Source organism: Peromyscus maniculatus, chromosome 22, assembly GCF_049852395.1.
Source record: "Peromyscus maniculatus bairdii isolate BWxNUB_F1_BW_parent chromosome 22, HU_Pman_BW_mat_3.1, whole genome shotgun sequence".
Taxonomy (NCBI): domain Eukaryota; kingdom Metazoa; phylum Chordata; class Mammalia; order Rodentia; family Cricetidae; genus Peromyscus; species Peromyscus maniculatus.
This window is the reverse complement of record NC_134873.1, coordinates 12,978,169-12,997,557: the sequence shown is the minus strand read 5'-3', so window position 1 is coordinate 12,997,557 and position 19,389 is coordinate 12,978,169. Positions and strand designations below refer to the sequence as shown.

Genomic DNA, 19,389 nt, shown 5'->3' with positions numbered 1-19,389 from the left:
AATTATGAATAAGAGCTTGTTAAACAATCCAACATAAAACAAGCACAGTACAGTTGTGCAGGGTCAACAAGGCCAGAGCAAAGAACTCAGACTCCCCCTGAGTGCCCATATAATAAAAGAAAAGGGTGGATATGGCTGCCCAACTTGGCCCAAGTTGCCAGCCAGCAGGCAGGGCTCTTGCAGGAAAGCTCACTGTTGACCAAGACTACTCAGCAGCAGACCCTGCAATCTACATGCCCTGCCCCCATTCCCATCCACCCAAGACCCCAGCCACTTCCTAATTCTTGGAAACCAACCCCCAGCTTTATTTGGGCCTAGAGAGAGCTCTCATTGGACAAAAGGCTGTCATTGGACCAAGAGTAACCTCAGCATACAGGGAATTCTGCCAGCCCTCATTAGAACCAGAGTGGCTTTCTGAGAAGTAGAATCTCCCACCTCTCATTGGACCAAGAGAGGCTTCCTGAAGCACAGAATCAGTCAGCTCTGACTGGAATAAGAGTCCTGAGAAAACCAAGAAAGCATCTGTGACTCACAGAATCAACTAGCTTGGATCGAACCAAGAGCAGCTCGCTGAGACACAGAATTTGCTGCTCCAATTAGACTAAGAGCTAAGATTAGACCCAGAAGGGCCCCCCTGAAGCTCAGAAACAACAACCACAGAGTGGACCAAAAGCAACTCCCTCAGACACAGGCACCTCATATACCCATTAGATAAGGAGATGAGCAGATGTCAAGGCAGAAGTACATACAATAACATAAAGAGCAATACAGCATCACCAGAACCTAGCCCTCCTCCAACAGCAAGACCTGAACATCACAAGACAGAAGAAGTAGAAGAAAGTGACCTTAAGAACAGCATCATGAAGATGCTGGAGGCCTTTCAAGAAAAACATGAAAAATGAAATTGAGGAAAGGATAAGTAAAAAAGTGGAAGATATCAATAAAGCAATTGAGAAAAAGACAAACAAAAAAATGGAAGAAATACAAGAAAAGACAAATTTAAAAAATTAGAAGAAAGCAATAAATCCCTTAAAGGAAACCATGAAAACCAATTAAACATGTGAGGGAAACAGTTCAAGACCTGAAAATGGAAATAGAAACAATGAAGAAGACACAAACAGAGGGAATGCTGGAAATAAAATATCTGAGTAAACGAACAGGAAACACAAATGCAAGCATACCCAACAGAATACAAGAGATGGGAGAAAGGATCTCTGGTGTAGAGGATACAATAGAGGAAATGGATTCATCAGTCAAAGAAAATATCAAAGCCAAAAAGTCGTAACACAAAATGTCCAAGAACTCTGGGACACCATGAAAAGAAAAAAACATAAGAATAATAGGGATAAGATAAAAGAGAAGAATACCAACTCAAGGGCACAGAAAATATACTCAACATGATCATAGAAGAAAATTTCCCCAACTTAAAGAAGGAAATACCTATGAAGATACAAGAAGCCTAGAGAACACCAAACAGACTAAACCCCCCAAAAAGTCCCCTTGCTCATAATAATTAAACAACTAAACCAACAGAATAAAGAAAGAATATTAAAAGCAGCAAAATAAAAAGGCCAAGTGACATATAAAGGCAAACCCATCAGAATAACACCTGATTATCAATGGAGACTTTGAAAGCCAGAAGGAGCTGGACAGATGGAATGCAGACACTAAGAGACCATGAATGCCAGCCTAGACTAAAACACCCAGCAAAACTTTCAATCATCATAGATGGAGTGAACAAGACATTCCAAGACAAAACAAGATTTAAACAATACCTATCCACAAATCCAGCCCTACAGAAAGCACTAGAAGGAAAATTCCAACCTAAGGAAGTCAGATACACCCACAAAAAAGGGGCAATAGATAATCTCACAGCAATAAACCCCAAAGAAGAGAAGTACACACACACACACTACTACCAAAAAATAACAGGAACTAACAATCACTGGTCATTAATATCCCTTAATATCAATGAATTTAAGTAACCTATAAAAAGACACAAGCTTGGTGGCGCACGCCTTTAATCCCAGCACTCGGGAGGCAGAGGCAGGCGGATCTTTGTGAGTTCGAGGCCAGCCTGGGCTACCAAGTGAGTTTCAGGAAAGGCACAAAGCTACACAGAGAAACCCTGTCTCGAAAAAACCAAAAGGAAAAAAAAAAAAAAAACAAGCTAACAGAATGGATATGAAAGCAGGACCCATCTTTCTGCTGCCTAAAATTTAAAAGATAGACACTACCTAAGAATAAAAGCCTGGGAAAAATCTTTCCAATCAAATGGTCTTAAGAAGCAGGCTAGTGTAGCCATCCTAATATCCAGCAAAATACACTTCAAACTAAAATCAATCAAAAGAGATCAAAAAGGACATTACATATTCATCACAGGTTAGAACCACCAAGATGAAGTTTCAATTCTGAAAATTTATGCGCTAAACGAAAGGGCACCCACATATGTAAACAAAACATTACTAAAGCTTAAACCACACATAAAACCCCACACATTAATAGTGTGAGACATCAACACCCCACTCTCACCACTGGACAGATCTGCAAAATTGAAACTTAACAGAGAAATAAGGACTTAACTGATGTTATGATTCAAATGGACTTAATCAATATCTACAGAACATTCCATCCTAACAAAAAAGAATATACCTTCTTCTCAGCACCCCATGGAACCTCCTCTAAAATTGACCACATACCCAGTCACAAAGCAAATCTCAACAGATACAAAACATTTGGAATAACCTCCTGTGTTCTATCAGACCGCCATGGCATAAAGTTAGATTTCAACAACAATAATTACAAATAGCCTACAATCTCATGGAACTGAGTAATGTTCAACTGAATCACCAATTGGTCAAGGAAGAAATAAAGAAAGAAATTAAAGACTTCCTAGTGATCAATGAAAATGAATATACCACATACCCAAACTTATGGGATGCTAAGAAAGCAGTGCTAAGAGGAAAATTCATAGCACTAAATACCCACATAAAGAAGTTGGAGAAATCTCACACTAATGAATTAACAGCATACATGAAAGCCCTAGAACAAGAAGAAAAAAGTCATCTAGGAGGACTAGACACCAGGAAATAATCAAATTGAGAGCTGAAATCAATAAAATAGAAACAAAGAGAACAATACAAAAAATTAGTGAAACAAAGAGTTGGTTCTTTGAGAAAATCAACAAGGTAGACAAACCCTTATCCAAACTAACCAAAATGCAGAGAGAGAGCATCCAAATTAGCAAAATCAAAAATGAAAAGGGAGACATAACAACTATCATTGAGGAAATACAGAGAATCATCAGGTATACTTCAAAACACTCTACTCCACAAACCTGGAAAATATAAAACAAATGGATAATTTTCTGGATAGGTACCACATACCTAAGTTAAATCAAGACAAGATAAACTATTGAAATAGACCAATAACCCCTAAGGAAATAAAAACAGTTATTAAAAGTCTCCCAAAAAAAAAAAAAAAGCCCAGGACCAGATGGTATCAATAAAGAATTCTACCAGATCTTCAAAAAAAAAGCTAATGCCAATACTCTTCAAATTGTTCCACACAATTGAAACAGAAGGAATGTTGACCAAACTCCTACTATGAGGCTACAATTATTCTGATTCCCAAGGCAAACAAAGATACAACAAAGAAAGAGAACTACAGAATAATCTCCCTCATGAACATTGATGCAAAAATATTCAATAAAATATTGGCAAACAGACTATAGAACATATCAAAACAATTATCCACCATGATCAAGTTGGTTTCATCCCAGGGTTGCAAGGGTGGTTCACACATGAAAGTCTGTCAATGTAATACACCATATAAACAAACTGAAAGAAAAAAAAACCATATGATCATCTCACTAGATGCTGAAAAGACCTTTGACAAAATCCAACACCCCTTCATGATAAAGGTCTTGGAGAGATCAGGAATACAGGAAGCATATCTAAACATAATAAATGCAAATTACAGCAAGCCAACAGCCAACATCAAATTAAATGGAGAGAAACTCAAAGAGATTCCACTAAAATCAGGAGCAAGACAATGCTGTCCGCTCTCCCCATTCTTATTCAACATAGTACTTGAAGTTCTAGCTAGAGCAATAAGACAACATACGGAGGTCAAGGGGATACAAATTGGAAAGGAAGGAGTCAAACTTTCACTATTTGCAGATGACAAGATAGTATACATAAGGGACCCCAAAAATTCGACCAAGGAACTCATACAACTTATAAACACCTTCAGCAGCTGGGCCATGGTGGCGCACACCTTTAATCCCAGCACTCGGGAGGCAGAGCCAGGAGGAACTCTGTGAGTTCGAGGCCGGCCTGGGCTACCAAGTGAGTTCCAGGAAAGGCACAAAGCTACACAGAGAAACCAAAAAAAAACAAAAAAACAAAAAAAAAACCACCTTCATCAATGTAGTAGGATACTAGATTAACTCAAAAAATCAGTAGCACTCCTATATACAAATGACAAATGAGTTAAGAAAGAAATCAGAGATACATCACTTTTTACAATAGCCACAACTGTTATAAATTACCTGGGGGTAACTCTAAACAAGTGAAGGACCTGTATGACAAGAACTTTATGTCCCTGAAGAATGACATTGAAGATTTCAGAAAATGGAAAGATCTCCCAAGCTCATAGATAGGTAGGATTAACATAGTAAAAATGGTAATCTTACCAAAAGCAATATATAGATTCAATGCAATCCCCCATCAAAATCCCAACACAATTCTTCACAGATATGGAAAGAACAATATTCAATTTCATATGGAAAAAACAAAAAACCCAGGATAGCCAAAAGAATCCTGTACAATAAAACAACCTCTGGAGGCATTATGATCCCTGACTTCAAGCTCTACTATAGAGCTATAGTAATAAAAACAGCTTGGTACTTACATAAAAACCAACATGTGCACCAATGGAACCAAACTGAAGACCCTGACATCAATCCACACACCTATGTACATATGATTTTTAACAAAGAAGCCAAAACTATACAATGGAAAAACAGAAAGCAACTTCAACAAATGGTGCTGGCATGACTGGATTCAACATGTAAAAGATTGCAAAGAGATGCATATCTGTCAGCGTGCACAAAACTTAAGTCCAAGTGGATCAAAGACCTCAACATGAATCCAATTACTCTGAACCTGATAGAAGAGAAAGTGGGAAGTAGTCTTGAATGCATTGGCACTGGAGATCACTTCCTAAATATAATACCAGTAGCACAGACACTGAAAGAAACAATCAATCAATGGGACCTCTTGAAACTGAGAAGCTTGTAGGGCAAAGGACATGGTCAATAAGACAAAACAGCAGCCTACAGAATGAGAAAAGATCTTCACCAATCCCACATCTGACAGAGGGCTGATATCCAGAACATATAAAGAACTCAAGAAATTAGACATCAAAATAACCAACAGTTCAATTAAAAAAAAAGGCTATAGAGCTAAACAGAAAATTCTCAACAGAAGAAGCTCAAATGGCTGAACGACATTTAAAGAATTGCTCAACATCCTTAGTCATCAGGGAAATGCAAATCAAAATGACTCTTAGATACCATCTTACACCCATCAGAATGGCTAAGATCAAAAACACTGAAGACAGCTTATGTTGGAGAGGATGTGGAGCCAGGGGAACCCTCCTGCACTATTGGTGGGAATGCAAACTGAAACAGCCACTTTGGAAATCAGTATGGCATATTCTTAGAAAATTGGGAGTAAACCTCCCTCAAAACCCAACGATACCACTTTTGGGCATATACCCAAGGAATGTTCAATCATACCACAAGGACACATGCTCAACTATGTTCATAGCAGCATTATTTGTAGTAGCCAGAACCTGGAAACAATGTAGATATCCCTCAACTGAAGAATGGATAAAGAAAATGTGGTGCATATACACAATGGAGTGCTACTCAGCAGAGGAAAAACAATATCATTAGGTTTGCAGGCAAATGGATGGATCTAGAAAAAATCATCCTGAGTGAGGTAACCCAGACTCAGAAAGACAAACATGGTATGTACTCACTAAGTGGATACTAGATGTAAAGCAAAAGATACCCAGACCTCAACTCACAACTCTAAGGAGGCTACCTAGTAAAGAGTACCCTAAGCAAGACACAGGGATCACCCAACAACAGAGAAATGGATGAAATCTACTTGTGCAAACTTTTCTTGGAGCATGGTTAATGGAGGGCAAGTGTTTGGGGAAAGAGAGCTTAGGGGAGCAGGAGTTCCCAGGTGGATCAGGAGCAGAGTGGGAGAATGGAGAGGGAGATACCATGATGAATGAAGACCCCAGGGGAATAGGAAGAAGCAGAGTGCTAGAGAGGTCCCCAGAAATCCACAAAGATACCTCCACAATAGACTACTGTCAATGGTCGAGAGAATGCCCGACCTGACCTACTCTGGTGATCTGATGGCCAAACACCCTAACTGTCATGATAGAACTCTCATCCAGTGTCTGATGGAAGCAGATGCAGAGATCCACAGCCAATCCCCAGGTGGAGCTCTGGGAGTCCCATCGGTGAGAGAGAGGAAGGACTGTATGAGCAAGAGATATTGAGACCATGATTGGAAAAGGCACAGAGACAAATAGCCAAACTAGTGGATTGCATGAACTGTAAACCAATGGCTTAGGAGCCACCATAGAACTGGACCAGGCCCTCTGGATAAGTGAAACAGTTGATTAGCTTGAACTGTTTGGGAGGCCCCCTGGCAGTGGAACTGTCCTTGGTGCATGAGCAGGCTTTTTAGAGCCTGGGGCCTATGCTGGGACACTTTGCTCAGCCTAGGTGTAGGGAGGACGGGACTGGACCTGCCTCAGCTGAGTCTACCAGGCTGGCCTGACTCCCCAAGAGAGACATTTCCTTAGAGGAGGGAATGTGGGTGGATTTAGGGGGAGGGCTGGTGGTTTAGGGGAGGAAAGAGGAGGGAATCCGTGGCTGATATATGAAATTAAGTGTCGTGGAATGGTCTGTATGTCAAATTGCTTTTCTTGGTCAATAAAATAAAACACTGATTGGCCAGTGGCCAGGCAGGAAGTATAGGCGGGACTAACAGAGAGGAGAATTGAGAGAACAGGAAGGTGGAGGGAGTCACTGCCAGCTGCCGCCATGACAAGCAGCATGTGAACATGCTGGTAAGCCGTGAGCCACATGGCAAGGTATAGATTTATGGAAATGGATTAATTTAAGCTATAAGAACAGTTAGCAAGAAGCCTGCCATGGCCATACAGTTTGTAAGCAATATAAGTCTCTGTGTTTACTTGGTTGGGTCTGAGCGACTGTGGGACTGGCAAGTGACAGAGATTTGTCCTGACTATAGGCAAGGCAGGAAAACTCTAGCTACAATTAAGTTAATTATAAAATAAAAATATTTTAAAAATAATAAAAAAGGGTGGATATGTAGTAGGGCAGTCACATAGGGTCAATTAATTGGCTCAAACCAGTTGCCAAGGCATGCACATAATGTACTTCCTTATGAGTCTACCTGGAGTCTGCCTGAAGACCTATCAACAGGATTTGTCAGAGTTCTTGATCATGCCCAGCCAATGAAGGATGACCCCAAAATGTCACAAGATTGGACACAGCTTGGGTGCTGGAATGAGGGTATTTAAGGCCTTCTCCATTATTGAATAAATGATCTGCTGTCTACCTTCAACTGACTCCCGGTGTCTTGATGCCTTGCCTTCTCACCCCCTCCCCCAAGGGAGCCTTTAGGATCCAGAAACAATGTAGGACTTGTGCATGATGTCACAACAGCTGTGAGTTCATGTGTACAGCTTCCCTGTGCATCTGGGAAATGGTGGTTTTTGTAGTTATTCACTGTGTCTGGCTCTTACAATTTTTCTGCACCCTCTTCTGTAATAAACCCTGACCCATAGGAGGAGGGGTATAATATAGATTTACCATCTAATGCTGAAAAGTCTCTGCAATCTCTCATTCTTCACACTTTGACCAGTTGTTGACCTGTGTATTAATTGCTATCTACTTCAAAAGGAAGGTCTCTGATGATGTTTGAGAGATGCATTAATCTTTGGGTATAATAAGTCATCAGAAATTGGTTTAATATTATGACCATTTAGCAATGTAACAGTAGTAGATTGTCCCGTAGGGCCTATGACCTGTCTAGCCTTGTGTTTGGGGCACTGATAATGATGTCAGGTACTAATTTCATCTTGTGGACTGGGCTTTAAATCTTATTAGAAAGTGGTTAGCTACTTCCATGATGTTTGCATTACTATTGCGCCAGTGGGAATGTCTTGCTAGGCTAGTAGTCACTGTACCTTGCAATACTCACAGCTAGGTAATTTTTCTTTCTAGTAGCACACATAGCACCTTACAGCACTGTGAAAGCCAGCCATGTATGGAGCTTCCAGGTCAGAACCACTTTGATTTCTCCACATCCTACGACCCAAGTTTGTGGTGTCTTCTTCAACAGATTACATATTGTCTCAAAACTAAAGTTTGGAAAAAATGATAAGTTATCCCCCAAACAATAGAGTACATGAGGTCCAAGGGATTTCCATTTTGACAGTCAAATAAAAGCACAAGGAGAATGCATATGTCAGAGAATAGTAGTTTTTCATGGAAATATAAGCTAGAGGCCTAGGAAAGTCTCCAAGATTTAAACAAAGGTGATATGATGTATACAGTGTCCAAAGAAATTTAGAAGAGGTTTCTATAAAGTGGAGATTAAAAACAATAGGAACATAGAAAACAGAATAAATGAAAACATTAAGCAGATAATAACTTCAGGAGAGTAAAAAAACTGTAAGAAACCTAATCATTAAATACTTCTTGAATCAGGTACGAATAATGAAAATATTATTACAAAAGTAAATATTGGGTGCAAAATAAGCAAAAGTTATAGTGGGTTTTAAAAATACGGTGCTAAAACACTAGTAAATAATATATAAATTAATTAAAGGAGAAAAAACAATATTAGTAGAGAGTGTTGTTAAAATAGTAATCAACCAAAAAGATGTGGACAAGTTTATTTCAACTTAGTAGAAACTAAAAGAAAAGAAGATTCATCAGATGGTATTATTTTGAAAACAGCCCACTATCACTGTTTTACCTTTAAAGTTTTAATAAACACCAACAGAAATGTCCAAATATATGTATCTTAATTTTGTGATATTAGAATTATAAAGTACAGTAAATCATTGACTCGTAGGAAAATTTAAATACTGGAAAAAGAAGTAATGGGTGAAACAGAAAAGGTAACACATTGTGCTCTATAAACTGGGAGTATGAGGTTAGTCAGGAAACAAGGGGACAAGAAACAATGAAGAAAGAAAAAAAGAGAAAATTGGGCATCAATCTACCTCAAGATCCAGCTATACTACTCCTGTACATATGCCCAAAGGACACTCCATATTACCACAAAGACACTTGTTCACCTATGTTAGTAGTACCTTGATTTGTAACAACCAGAAATGGGAAACAAACTAGATGTCTCTCAACTGAAGAGTGGATAAGAAAATGTACACAGCTGTTAAAAATAACACCATGATATTTGTAGGCAAATGAGCATTTCATTCTTTTTTTTATTATTTTATTTTATTTTACAATACTATTCAGTTCTACATAACAGCCACAGATTCCCTTGTTCTCCCCCTTCCTACTCCCTCTCCTTCCCCCCAGCCCACCCCCCATTCCCACCTCCTCCAGAGCAAGGCCTCCCCTGAGGACTGAGATCGACCTGGTAGACTCAGTCCAGGCAGGTCCAGTCCCCTCCTCCCAGACTGGGCCAAGCATCCCTGTATAAGTCCCAGGTTTCAAACAGCCAACTCATGCAATGAGGCCAGGACCTGGTACCACTGCCTAGATGCCTCCCAAACAGATCAAGCCAATCAGCTGTCTCACCTATTCAGAGGGCCTGATCCAGGTGGGGGCTCCTCAGCTTTTGGTTCATAGTTCATGTGTTTCCATTCATTTGGCTATTTGTCCCTGTGCTTTATCCAACCTTGGTTTCAACAGTTCTCGCTCATATAAACCCTCCTCTTTCTTGCTAACTAGACTCCCAGAGCTCCACCCGGGGCCTAGCCGTGGATGTCTGCATCCAGATTCCTCAGTCCTTGGATGGGGTTTCTGGCACAACTATTAGGGTGTTTGGCCATCCCATCACCAAAGTAGGTCAGTCCCGGCTGTCTCTCGGCCATTGCCAGCAGTCTTTTGTGGGGGTATCTTTGTGGATTTCTGTGGGCTTCTTTAGCACTTTCTTTCTTCCTTTTCTCATGTGGTCTTCATTTACTATTGTCTCTTATTCCTTGTTCTCCCTCTCTGTTCTTGATCCAGCTGGGATCTCCTGCTCTCTTTCCCTCGACTCTCGCCCTTCATTGCTCCCACTCATGTCCAGGTTGTTTATGTAGATCTCAGCCATTTCTCCATCATTGGGTGATCCTCGTGTCTTTCTTGGGGTCCTGTTTTCCAGGTAGCCTCACTGGTGATGTGAGTAGCAGTCCAGTCATCCTTGTTCCACATTTAGTATCCTCCTATGAGTGAGTACATACCATATTTGTCTTTCTGAGTCTGGGTTACCTCACTCAGGATGATTTTTTCTAGATCCATCCATTTGCCTGCAAACCTCATGATGTCATTGTTTTTCTCTGCTGAGTAGTATTCCATTATGTATATGTGCCACAAATTATTTATGCATTCTTCAGAGAAGGGCATCTAGGTTGTTTCCAGGTTTTGGCTATTACAAACAATGCTGATATGAACATAGCTCAGCAAGTGCTCTTGTGGTATGATTGAGCATTTCTTGGGTATATGCCCAAGAGTGGTATAGCTGGATCTTGGGGGAGATTGACTCCCAATTTTCTAAGAAAGTGCCATATTGATTTCCAAAGTGGTTGTACAAGCTTGCATTCCCACCAGCAGTGGAGGAGAGTTCCCCTAGTATATAGCAATAAGTAATGTCCTTTCTCTGAGAAGGGTCACTAGGAAGTAATAATCCAATGTGATATTAGGCAGGGTTCTCTGGAGTAACAGAAAACAGATAATGTATGTGTATGACAAAAAAATGACTGATTAGATTTGCTTAGAGAAAAGTGGTTTGCAAACTTTGACAATATTCATGGTCAAGATCCTCAGTCTGAGGATCTGTATCCACTTAGACCTCAAAACTAGTGGCTTCAGAAGTATTCATCTGGCACTGAACCATGGAGATTCCTAGAAGTTAGTGATATTCTGTCAGAGAGAAAGACTGAAGAGCTTAGAATTCTTATGCTGGTTATTGAATGTAGTAGCAATAGTGATAACAAAAGGGATTAACACACACACACTCACCAAGAATCAAATGAAGGAATGTAGGGAGGTAGCATTGCTTTTTTCTCACACTTCATATTTGGGTCACACATAGGAACATCCTATAAACTCTGAGAAGAGTCATTTATGGAAAGACCCTGAAGACACATTAAAAAGTTTATTTCCTACTGGATTCTAGATCCTATCAACAATAGGATAACGATAAACAATAAAAATTAACTATCATAGTATTAATGGTTGGAGGGTGTGGATCAGGGTGAGTGAAGATGGGGTGGGCTAATAGCAAACTTTGAAGCCCTACCTACTAATAGCTTTACTAGTTAGACATGGAACTGCTAGCAACTAAATCTCCAAAATGCAATCCTTGGAGAAATAAAGTATCTCTAAACCAAAGCACATCATGTCCAGAAAAAGGTACCATATTTACAGTGCTATTCTAAATAAAGTCTTCAGTACTGACTATTTTAATAAAATTTTACTGAAGATTAATTAATTTTCATAAGGTAATATTTCTTAATATAACATATCTTGGAGGATATAATTCAAATAAAATACAGTAAATTAGACCATTTGAAGAACAAATTTCAATTTATATTGTCAGATTCACAAGAAAGATTTTTTACAAACCTAAAATACATCGAGAATCTCATCTGATTTATCTCTTCTCACAACCTCTCATTCACCAGTAAGTACTGTGCATGGAAAATAGCAAAACTGCCAACATATAAGCCACAACCTTGGATGTTCACCTGCTTGTAGTTTTCTTTTTTCTTTAGAGCCACTCGTCCCAATGAGCTCAATAGACAAAGAAGATGTATTTGCCTGTTGTGTACATGTTCCAATTGATCAATCTTGTAGAAATGTATTAACCCCCTTTCAAAAACTTACTCATCGACAAAAGAACTGAAATACCACTGTCTAATTGCAGCACACATTTTCCTCAAGCATTCTGCTACTATGAAATGATTCTCAAAGATATGCACATATATTTCAACATTTTATTGTGGAGGAAAAGTGTGAGTGCCAGACAAGTTGGGTTAACACATTTTAGCCAAATGAATAAAACATGGTATGTTTCTTGATACATTTCAATATAAATGATATCTAATATATTAACAATTACACAGACTTTCTGTTTAAAAGTGAAAATTCAAAAAAAAATATCTCTTGAGGCTATAGACTCCTATAGATGGAGAAAGATGTGAGTAATCACTGGAAATAAAGTCTAACTTCTTATTCAAAGAAGTAGATTGATTTTTGAAGACCCAATTCTATTAAAACAAAGAGTGAGCTTCTCAGGGGAGGTGAGCACAGAGGAACTCTTTGGAGTACAGAAACTACATAAGCTGCAGATACAGGTAGCTTGATAACAACTGTGCATTTTCTTCATTTAGACATACTGTTTTCTTGGGATTACCAAGGATTTGCTGCTGGCATTGGCTGAGATTGTATATTTTTTTCAAATGTCAAATGGTGGCAAATTAAGTTACAAATTAATGGTCTCCAAAAACATCAATGTAGCAAATTCAGGCAGAGTTTAATAGGCAAAGACTCATTAAAAAAAACAAAGTTTGAAACTGTTGGAAAATTTAAAGTGATTCAATAACTGCTGTTAAATCATAGAGTTACAGTTATATATGAAGGGAGCATGTGGATATATTTAATATAATATAGAAAATATGAAAATACATATAGAATTTAATATATTAGTGGATGAAAAAATACAATGTAACAATAGGAATTTTGATACATGTAATATGAAATAGTGAAGTGCAGATATTTTGGTTTGGATGATATAGTGTCAGAAAACAAAACATAGGGACTCAATAAACAAGATACCTATTGTAGCTTCCAAGATGACAAGGTACATGTTTAATGCAAGAATCATGTATTTCTGAAAATAAATTTGGGGGAAAGGGAAAGGGTTAATGGCTACAGTTTATAGTGCTTCAAATACTAGAGCAATCCAAGAGCCATATGTTTGTAAAATCAAAACCAAGAGTATAATTTGATGATTGAGTTGTATTGTAACTGGCCCAAGATCCTCAATTTAAGAAACAAACAAGTTCAATTTTCAGAAGACATTTTAGTTCCAAAACATTTTTTATTCCTACACTGATAACTATAGATTCTTTCTGGCCTTAACAAAATAATGTAGCACTTGGGGAGAAAAATGCATCCTAGTAGGCCAGCACCAGAAGCCAAGATAGAAAATACCTCAGTGGCCACCACAGACTTGCCCCTGGTGCTTTGGTAGACAGGAAGGAAGGTGACCCAGACACTACAAAACACCAGCATGCTAAATGTTATCAACTTGGCTTCATTAAAAGTATCTGGGAGGTTTCTCACCAGGAAAGCCAGGGTGAAGCTCCCCATTGCCAGGCAGCCCAAGTATCCCAAGACACAATAAAAGGCAGTGACTGAGCCCTTGTTGCACACAATGATGATGTGATCATATTCTGAGCGTTCATCTATGTCAATAAAAGGAGGTGATGTCCCCAGCCAGATGCCGAAGGGAACAAGTAGGATCAGAGTGCAGATGGGCACTATGAAGTTAGGTACTCTTGATATCAGGAACCACCTCATCTTTCTTCCTGGAGAGGTAACTCTGAAGGCCAGAACCACAGTAACAGTTTTGGCTAAGACAGTGGAAATGGCTACAGTGAAGACAACTGCAAATACAATCTGCTGCAGAATGCAAGTGGCTGTGTTGGGATGACCAATAAAGATCAAAGAACTAAGAAAACAGAAAGTGAGGGAAATAAGCAGAATATAACTAAGTGTCAGATTATTAGCTTTCACAATTGGAGTGGCTCTGTGTTTCACAAAGACACCAAGAACAGAAACTGTCAGTCCAGAGAAGCACAAAGACAAGGAGGTTAAAATCATCCCCAAGGTGTCTTCATAGGATAGGAAGGTCACACTTTTATTAATGCAGTGAATTCTCTGTGTATTGGCATATTGATTAACTCCACACCTTAAACACTGCTCCATATCTGTTGTGAAATAAAAAAGGTTTGAGGAATGTTTATTAGTAAGAGACTAGGAAATGAAGAGATTCCCCAAAAGACATCTCTTGTCACCAAAGGAAATCTTCAGTACTTGGAATGGGTTATATCTAATGGAATTGACCAAAGGGGCCACATTGACTTTTTTTACACTTCACAAACTAATAGCAAGGTGCTATTGCTGAAGACAATGCCCAGGAAGCATGTTAAACACAGAGAAAATGATGGGATCCCTAACTAGAGCCTTCAGTCCTAATAACTAATGTTAATAATACTGCAAGTTACTCTGATCTACCAAAGGATGATGTAAATGGCACCCAAGCTATAAACCCTTTAATCCGAAATGGTGACCTGTAAGATACGTAGTTGCAAAAGTGGCAAAAATGTTGTGGGAATAATCAACCGCTATTGATTCATATTTAAGGTCAACTCAATGAGACGGAACCTATGCCTGACACTGCTCATGTGCTCAAGAACAAATGATAAAATAGGCCATAGATTTAGGAGAAAACCACACTACAGTTTTGCTAGTTGCAGCAATAAAATGACAGGTGACAACATTCTGCTATACTAATATATTACCATCCTGCTCGACAATTGTCAGAAAAGCTTCATCTTGCAGTAGATTGGAACAAATACAAGGACCCAGAACTAAACACTATGCAGAGAGTGAAAAACTTAGAAGGCTCAGCCCTAAATGCAATATCTATCAAATCCTCCCCTCAGGGCTCAAAGATCTTTGCTGAAAAGGAAGCTGAAAGTGTGAAGTGTGTAAAAGTCATTGTTGATGGAAGGCACAAAAGGAACAATGCCTGATAGGCACACTATGACTGACACATATAAGAACTCAATCTGTGGCTGAATGCATGAGGCTGGCACAACTTTAAGCAAGATGGGGTTCCAGGCTAAGAGGGAAAGTGGACCCAAGCCCCCATACATATGCTAGAAGCTATATCCAATTAATAACTGCTAATAAAGGAAAAATTAATTTTCTCCAACAGAGTCTCATTGGGTAAATCATATTTAAGTGAAGATCTTATGGCCATCAATAAATGAATAACAAAACAATGGTTTTTTAGGGGTTTTTTTTGTTTTAATTTTTGTTTTGTTTTGTTTTGTTGTGGTTGTTTTGGTTTGGTGTTCTGGGCTTTTTTCTTTTTTCATTTTTGTCTCACAATACTTTTTCAGAGCTTTTTTCTTTTTTCTTACAGGTATTTTACTTGTATATCATGGTTTCTGATTCAGTTCCTTTATGGGATTTCTCAGTGTGTGAATATGTGTATCACATTCTTAGGCTTTTTTAATGACTCTATTTTGTCCATCTATGCTCTGTCTTATTCTGGTTTGTTTAGCTTTTTTTTTTCTTCTGTTGTATTTTATTTTAGTTTTTATTCCTCCTTATTTTCTAATAGAGATAAAAAGAAAAGCAAGATTTGGATCGGTAGGGAAGTGGAGAATATCTGAGAAGAGTTGAGAGGGAAAAAAACACAATCAGAATTTATGGTATGAAAAATAATTTCCAAAATAATGAATTTTATTTTAGTAATCTTTATTACTAAAAGGCCTGAAAAATCAATATAAAAATTGCAAACCAAAATGAAGCATACAATTAGCCTATGCAATTTAATTAACTTATATATAGTTACAATTTATATTGGAAAAAGAAACAGGAAAGTTTCACATTCAATTTTACAGTTTCATAACATTATATATTTTATACACTCATCCACCACCAAAAACCATGACAAAATTAGAACTAGGGAAAAGTTTCAATGGAATATTTTAAAAACAGAAGATCATAGAGCAATATACTTCAACTTTCAAAATACCACAGTTGCCAACTCAGGCAATCTACCAAGCAAAACTATCTGCATAGTTGAAAGAGAAAAAATATCTGTTCAAGATATAAACAGGTTTAGTGTGCATGAAATCTTTAGCCTGTTCTACAAAGAATACTAGAATTAATATTTCAGGCTGAAAAAAACTAATTAGCATTTCAAGGAGAGTATAGAAAAAAGTAATTGAAGTGAAAAATATGACTAAGGATATAAATAGTACAAAATCATCAAGATGACAGTGATCAACTCACATTTTTCAGTAACTTTAAATGTTAAAATATTCAATTCCCCAACCAAAAGACACAGGAAATTTAAATCCATTAAGAAACAAAAGACATACTTTCCTTTATCAAGAAGAAATTCAACTTGTCCTCAAAGTCAGACACCACCATAGAATTAAAGAATTGAAAAAACAATTCCAAACAAATGAGACCAGGAAACAAGCTGGTGTAATCCTCTTAAAATCTGACAAAATGATTTTCAAACAAATTTAATCAGAATACATGAAAAAGGATACTTCATTCTAATCAAGGGAATAATAAGCCAAGAAGACAATACAATCTTATGCATATGAAGGCCATGAACTGGCACACCCAATTTATAAAATAACATATTACTAGAAATTAAGATACTAATTAACTCCAATTCAGTATTATTGGTTTCAGTATCTTTCATTGTCAAACACACAGCTCATCTAGACAAAAATAAATGGAGAGCCATAAGAACTAAATGACACTATACATTAAATGTACCTCATGTATACTCCAACCAAACACTAAAGAATATACATTGTATCTAGCAGCCCATGGACCTTTCTATGAAATAGATGACTAGTCACATATATTCATAACACAAAACAAAAGCCAATAATGCAATAAAATTTTAATAACTCCACATATTCTACTCATAATATACTGAATTTTCAACCCAACAACAAAAGAACATCTAGAAATTTTGTAAACTGTTAGAGATTGTATGGCACACCATTAAAGAATAAATGTGTTATGAAGTAAACAAGAAGGAAAGTTAAAATTTTCTGGAAACATATAGAAAAAAAACACAAAGCACCAAATATCTTAGAGATCCTAAAATTAGGGCTATGAGGGAAATATATGTGCCTGCAAAAAAATCAAATATTGTACAAACATGTCCTTTAATTTTTCAACTCAAGAATTGGGTAAACAAAAAAATAAACAGTCCTAAATCCAGTAGATTGGACTATGTAATAAAAACCTGCCCAGAGAGGAGGGGACTGGACTGAGTCTATCAGGTCGATCCCAGTCCTCGGGGGAGACCTTGATCTGGAGGTGGGAATAGGGGGTGGGCTGGGGGGAAGGGGGAGGGCAGGAAGGGAGAGAACAAGGGAATCTGTGGCTATTATGTAGAACTGAATAGTATTGTAAAATAAATTAAAAAAAAAATAAAAAAAAACCTGCCCAGAAATTAATGGTATAGAAAGCCAGGCAGTGGTGGCACACACCTTTAATCCCAGCACTCAGGAGGCTGAACCAGGCAGATACCTGTGAATTCAAGGCCAGCCTGGTCTACAGAGTAAGATCCAGGACAGGCACCAAAACTACACAGAGAAACCCTGAATCAAAAAACAAAACAAAACAAAACAAAAAGGAAAAAGAAATGAATGCAATAGGAACAAAAACAAACAAGAAATGAAATTAAGAGCTGGTTCTTTGAAAACATAAATAATCTTGAAATAATCTTACCGTAATTAAAGAAACAAACAAGCAAACAAAAGAGTCAAAATATACAAAAATTGGATATAATTAGCAAAATATACAACAAACACCAAACAATTTCACAATGTTATAGGGAATAGTTAACAGCCTACATCTCATTAGACTAAAAAAAATTAAAGAAGCAAGTGGATATCTATACAGCTCTGAATGACAAAAAAAAAATCTAAGAAGTAATGAACAATGCAAACATACAAACATAAATAAGAACTAAAACCAGTACTTCAGTAATTATTCCAATAGATAATAATAGAAGGAATACTTGCAAATTGCTTTCAAGATGCCAAAGTTATTCCAATTACAATGCAGGATAAAAATTTAACAACAATGGAGAATATAATTATAAACCAATATCATTGATGAAATTGATTCCTATCTCTCAATAAAACAACTCCAAAACAAATATCAACATAGAGCAAACAGATCATCCAACCAAATCACCTTGGCAAGTCAATAAAAACAGTTCATCATACAAATAGGTTTACAGATAAAAATAACATGATCACTCCAATAGTTACAGAAATACCATTAATAAAATTCAGTCCATCATTATACTTAAAATTCTAGAGAAAAGGGACATAAAAGAATATACTTCAGCCTAATTAAGTATATATGTGACTAACTCAACGCCAATATTGTCCTAAAGATGAAAAAGAAAAACTGTTACTAAAATCAAGAAAAGGTCAGGACAGTTTACTATGTACACTCAACTACAGTGGTTCTAGTCATAGCTATAAAAATGAAGAGATAAATCACTTCTCGGCCTTTTGGCTAAGATCAAGTGTAAAAATGAAGAGATAAAAAAATTAAGGGCTATAAATAAGAAAATAATTCAAATTATCTCTCTTTGCATATGTTATAGTACAGACAAAAGGGTCAATAAATAGAAGAGAAAACTTAATAGAAATGATAAACATGTCATTATACAAAAGTGTCAGATAAAAAATCAGCCTACAAAAATCAGATTTTTAGAGACAAATACATATATGCAGAGAAAGAAATGTTGGACATGATTCCATTACATTCGAGTTTCACAAGATAAAAGATCAAAAATAAGAGCCCCTTATACATCACATACAACCACTACTCCAATTCATGTTTTGGACACCTTTTATCAGGTTCTAACCAGATAAATCTATCTCATCCTTTCCTCCACATGACTACCATCCCTCAGATCTAGACCCAACATCCACTGTCCTGGCCTATTCTAGACAACCTATCTACTTTACTCCAATGTTCATTGTCTGAACACAATCCACACCTCCCTCCCACAGCCTACATATCCCTTGAATACCACACCAAAACTCTCCAACAAGGCAGATCCTACACATCTTGTTTCTATTTCTAGAAAGATGAATCTGCTTGAGTCTCCCCTTCACACACGCAACCAAACCCTTAGATAAATCCTTGGCCCAATCCATTGTTCTGGCCTAGACCAGAGAACTCTGCTTGCACTATCCACATACTCTGTAAACAGATCTGTACATAGATCCCAA

General features: G+C 37.5%; 1 protein-coding gene across 1 annotated transcript in view; it reads right to left on the bottom strand.

The window, feature by feature from the left end:
• Window positions 1–13,363: 13,363 nt before the first annotated feature.
• The window catches only part of LOC102903250 (vomeronasal type-2 receptor 116-like), a 64,293-nt gene continuing 58,267 nt past the window's right edge, over window positions 13,364–19,389 (bottom strand). The window contains exon 7 of the mRNA XM_016009540.2: window positions 13,364–14,292. Within this exon, the coding sequence (XP_015865026.2) occupies window positions 13,364–14,292 (929 nt within the window). The remainder of the gene's footprint in view (window positions 14,293–19,389) is intronic.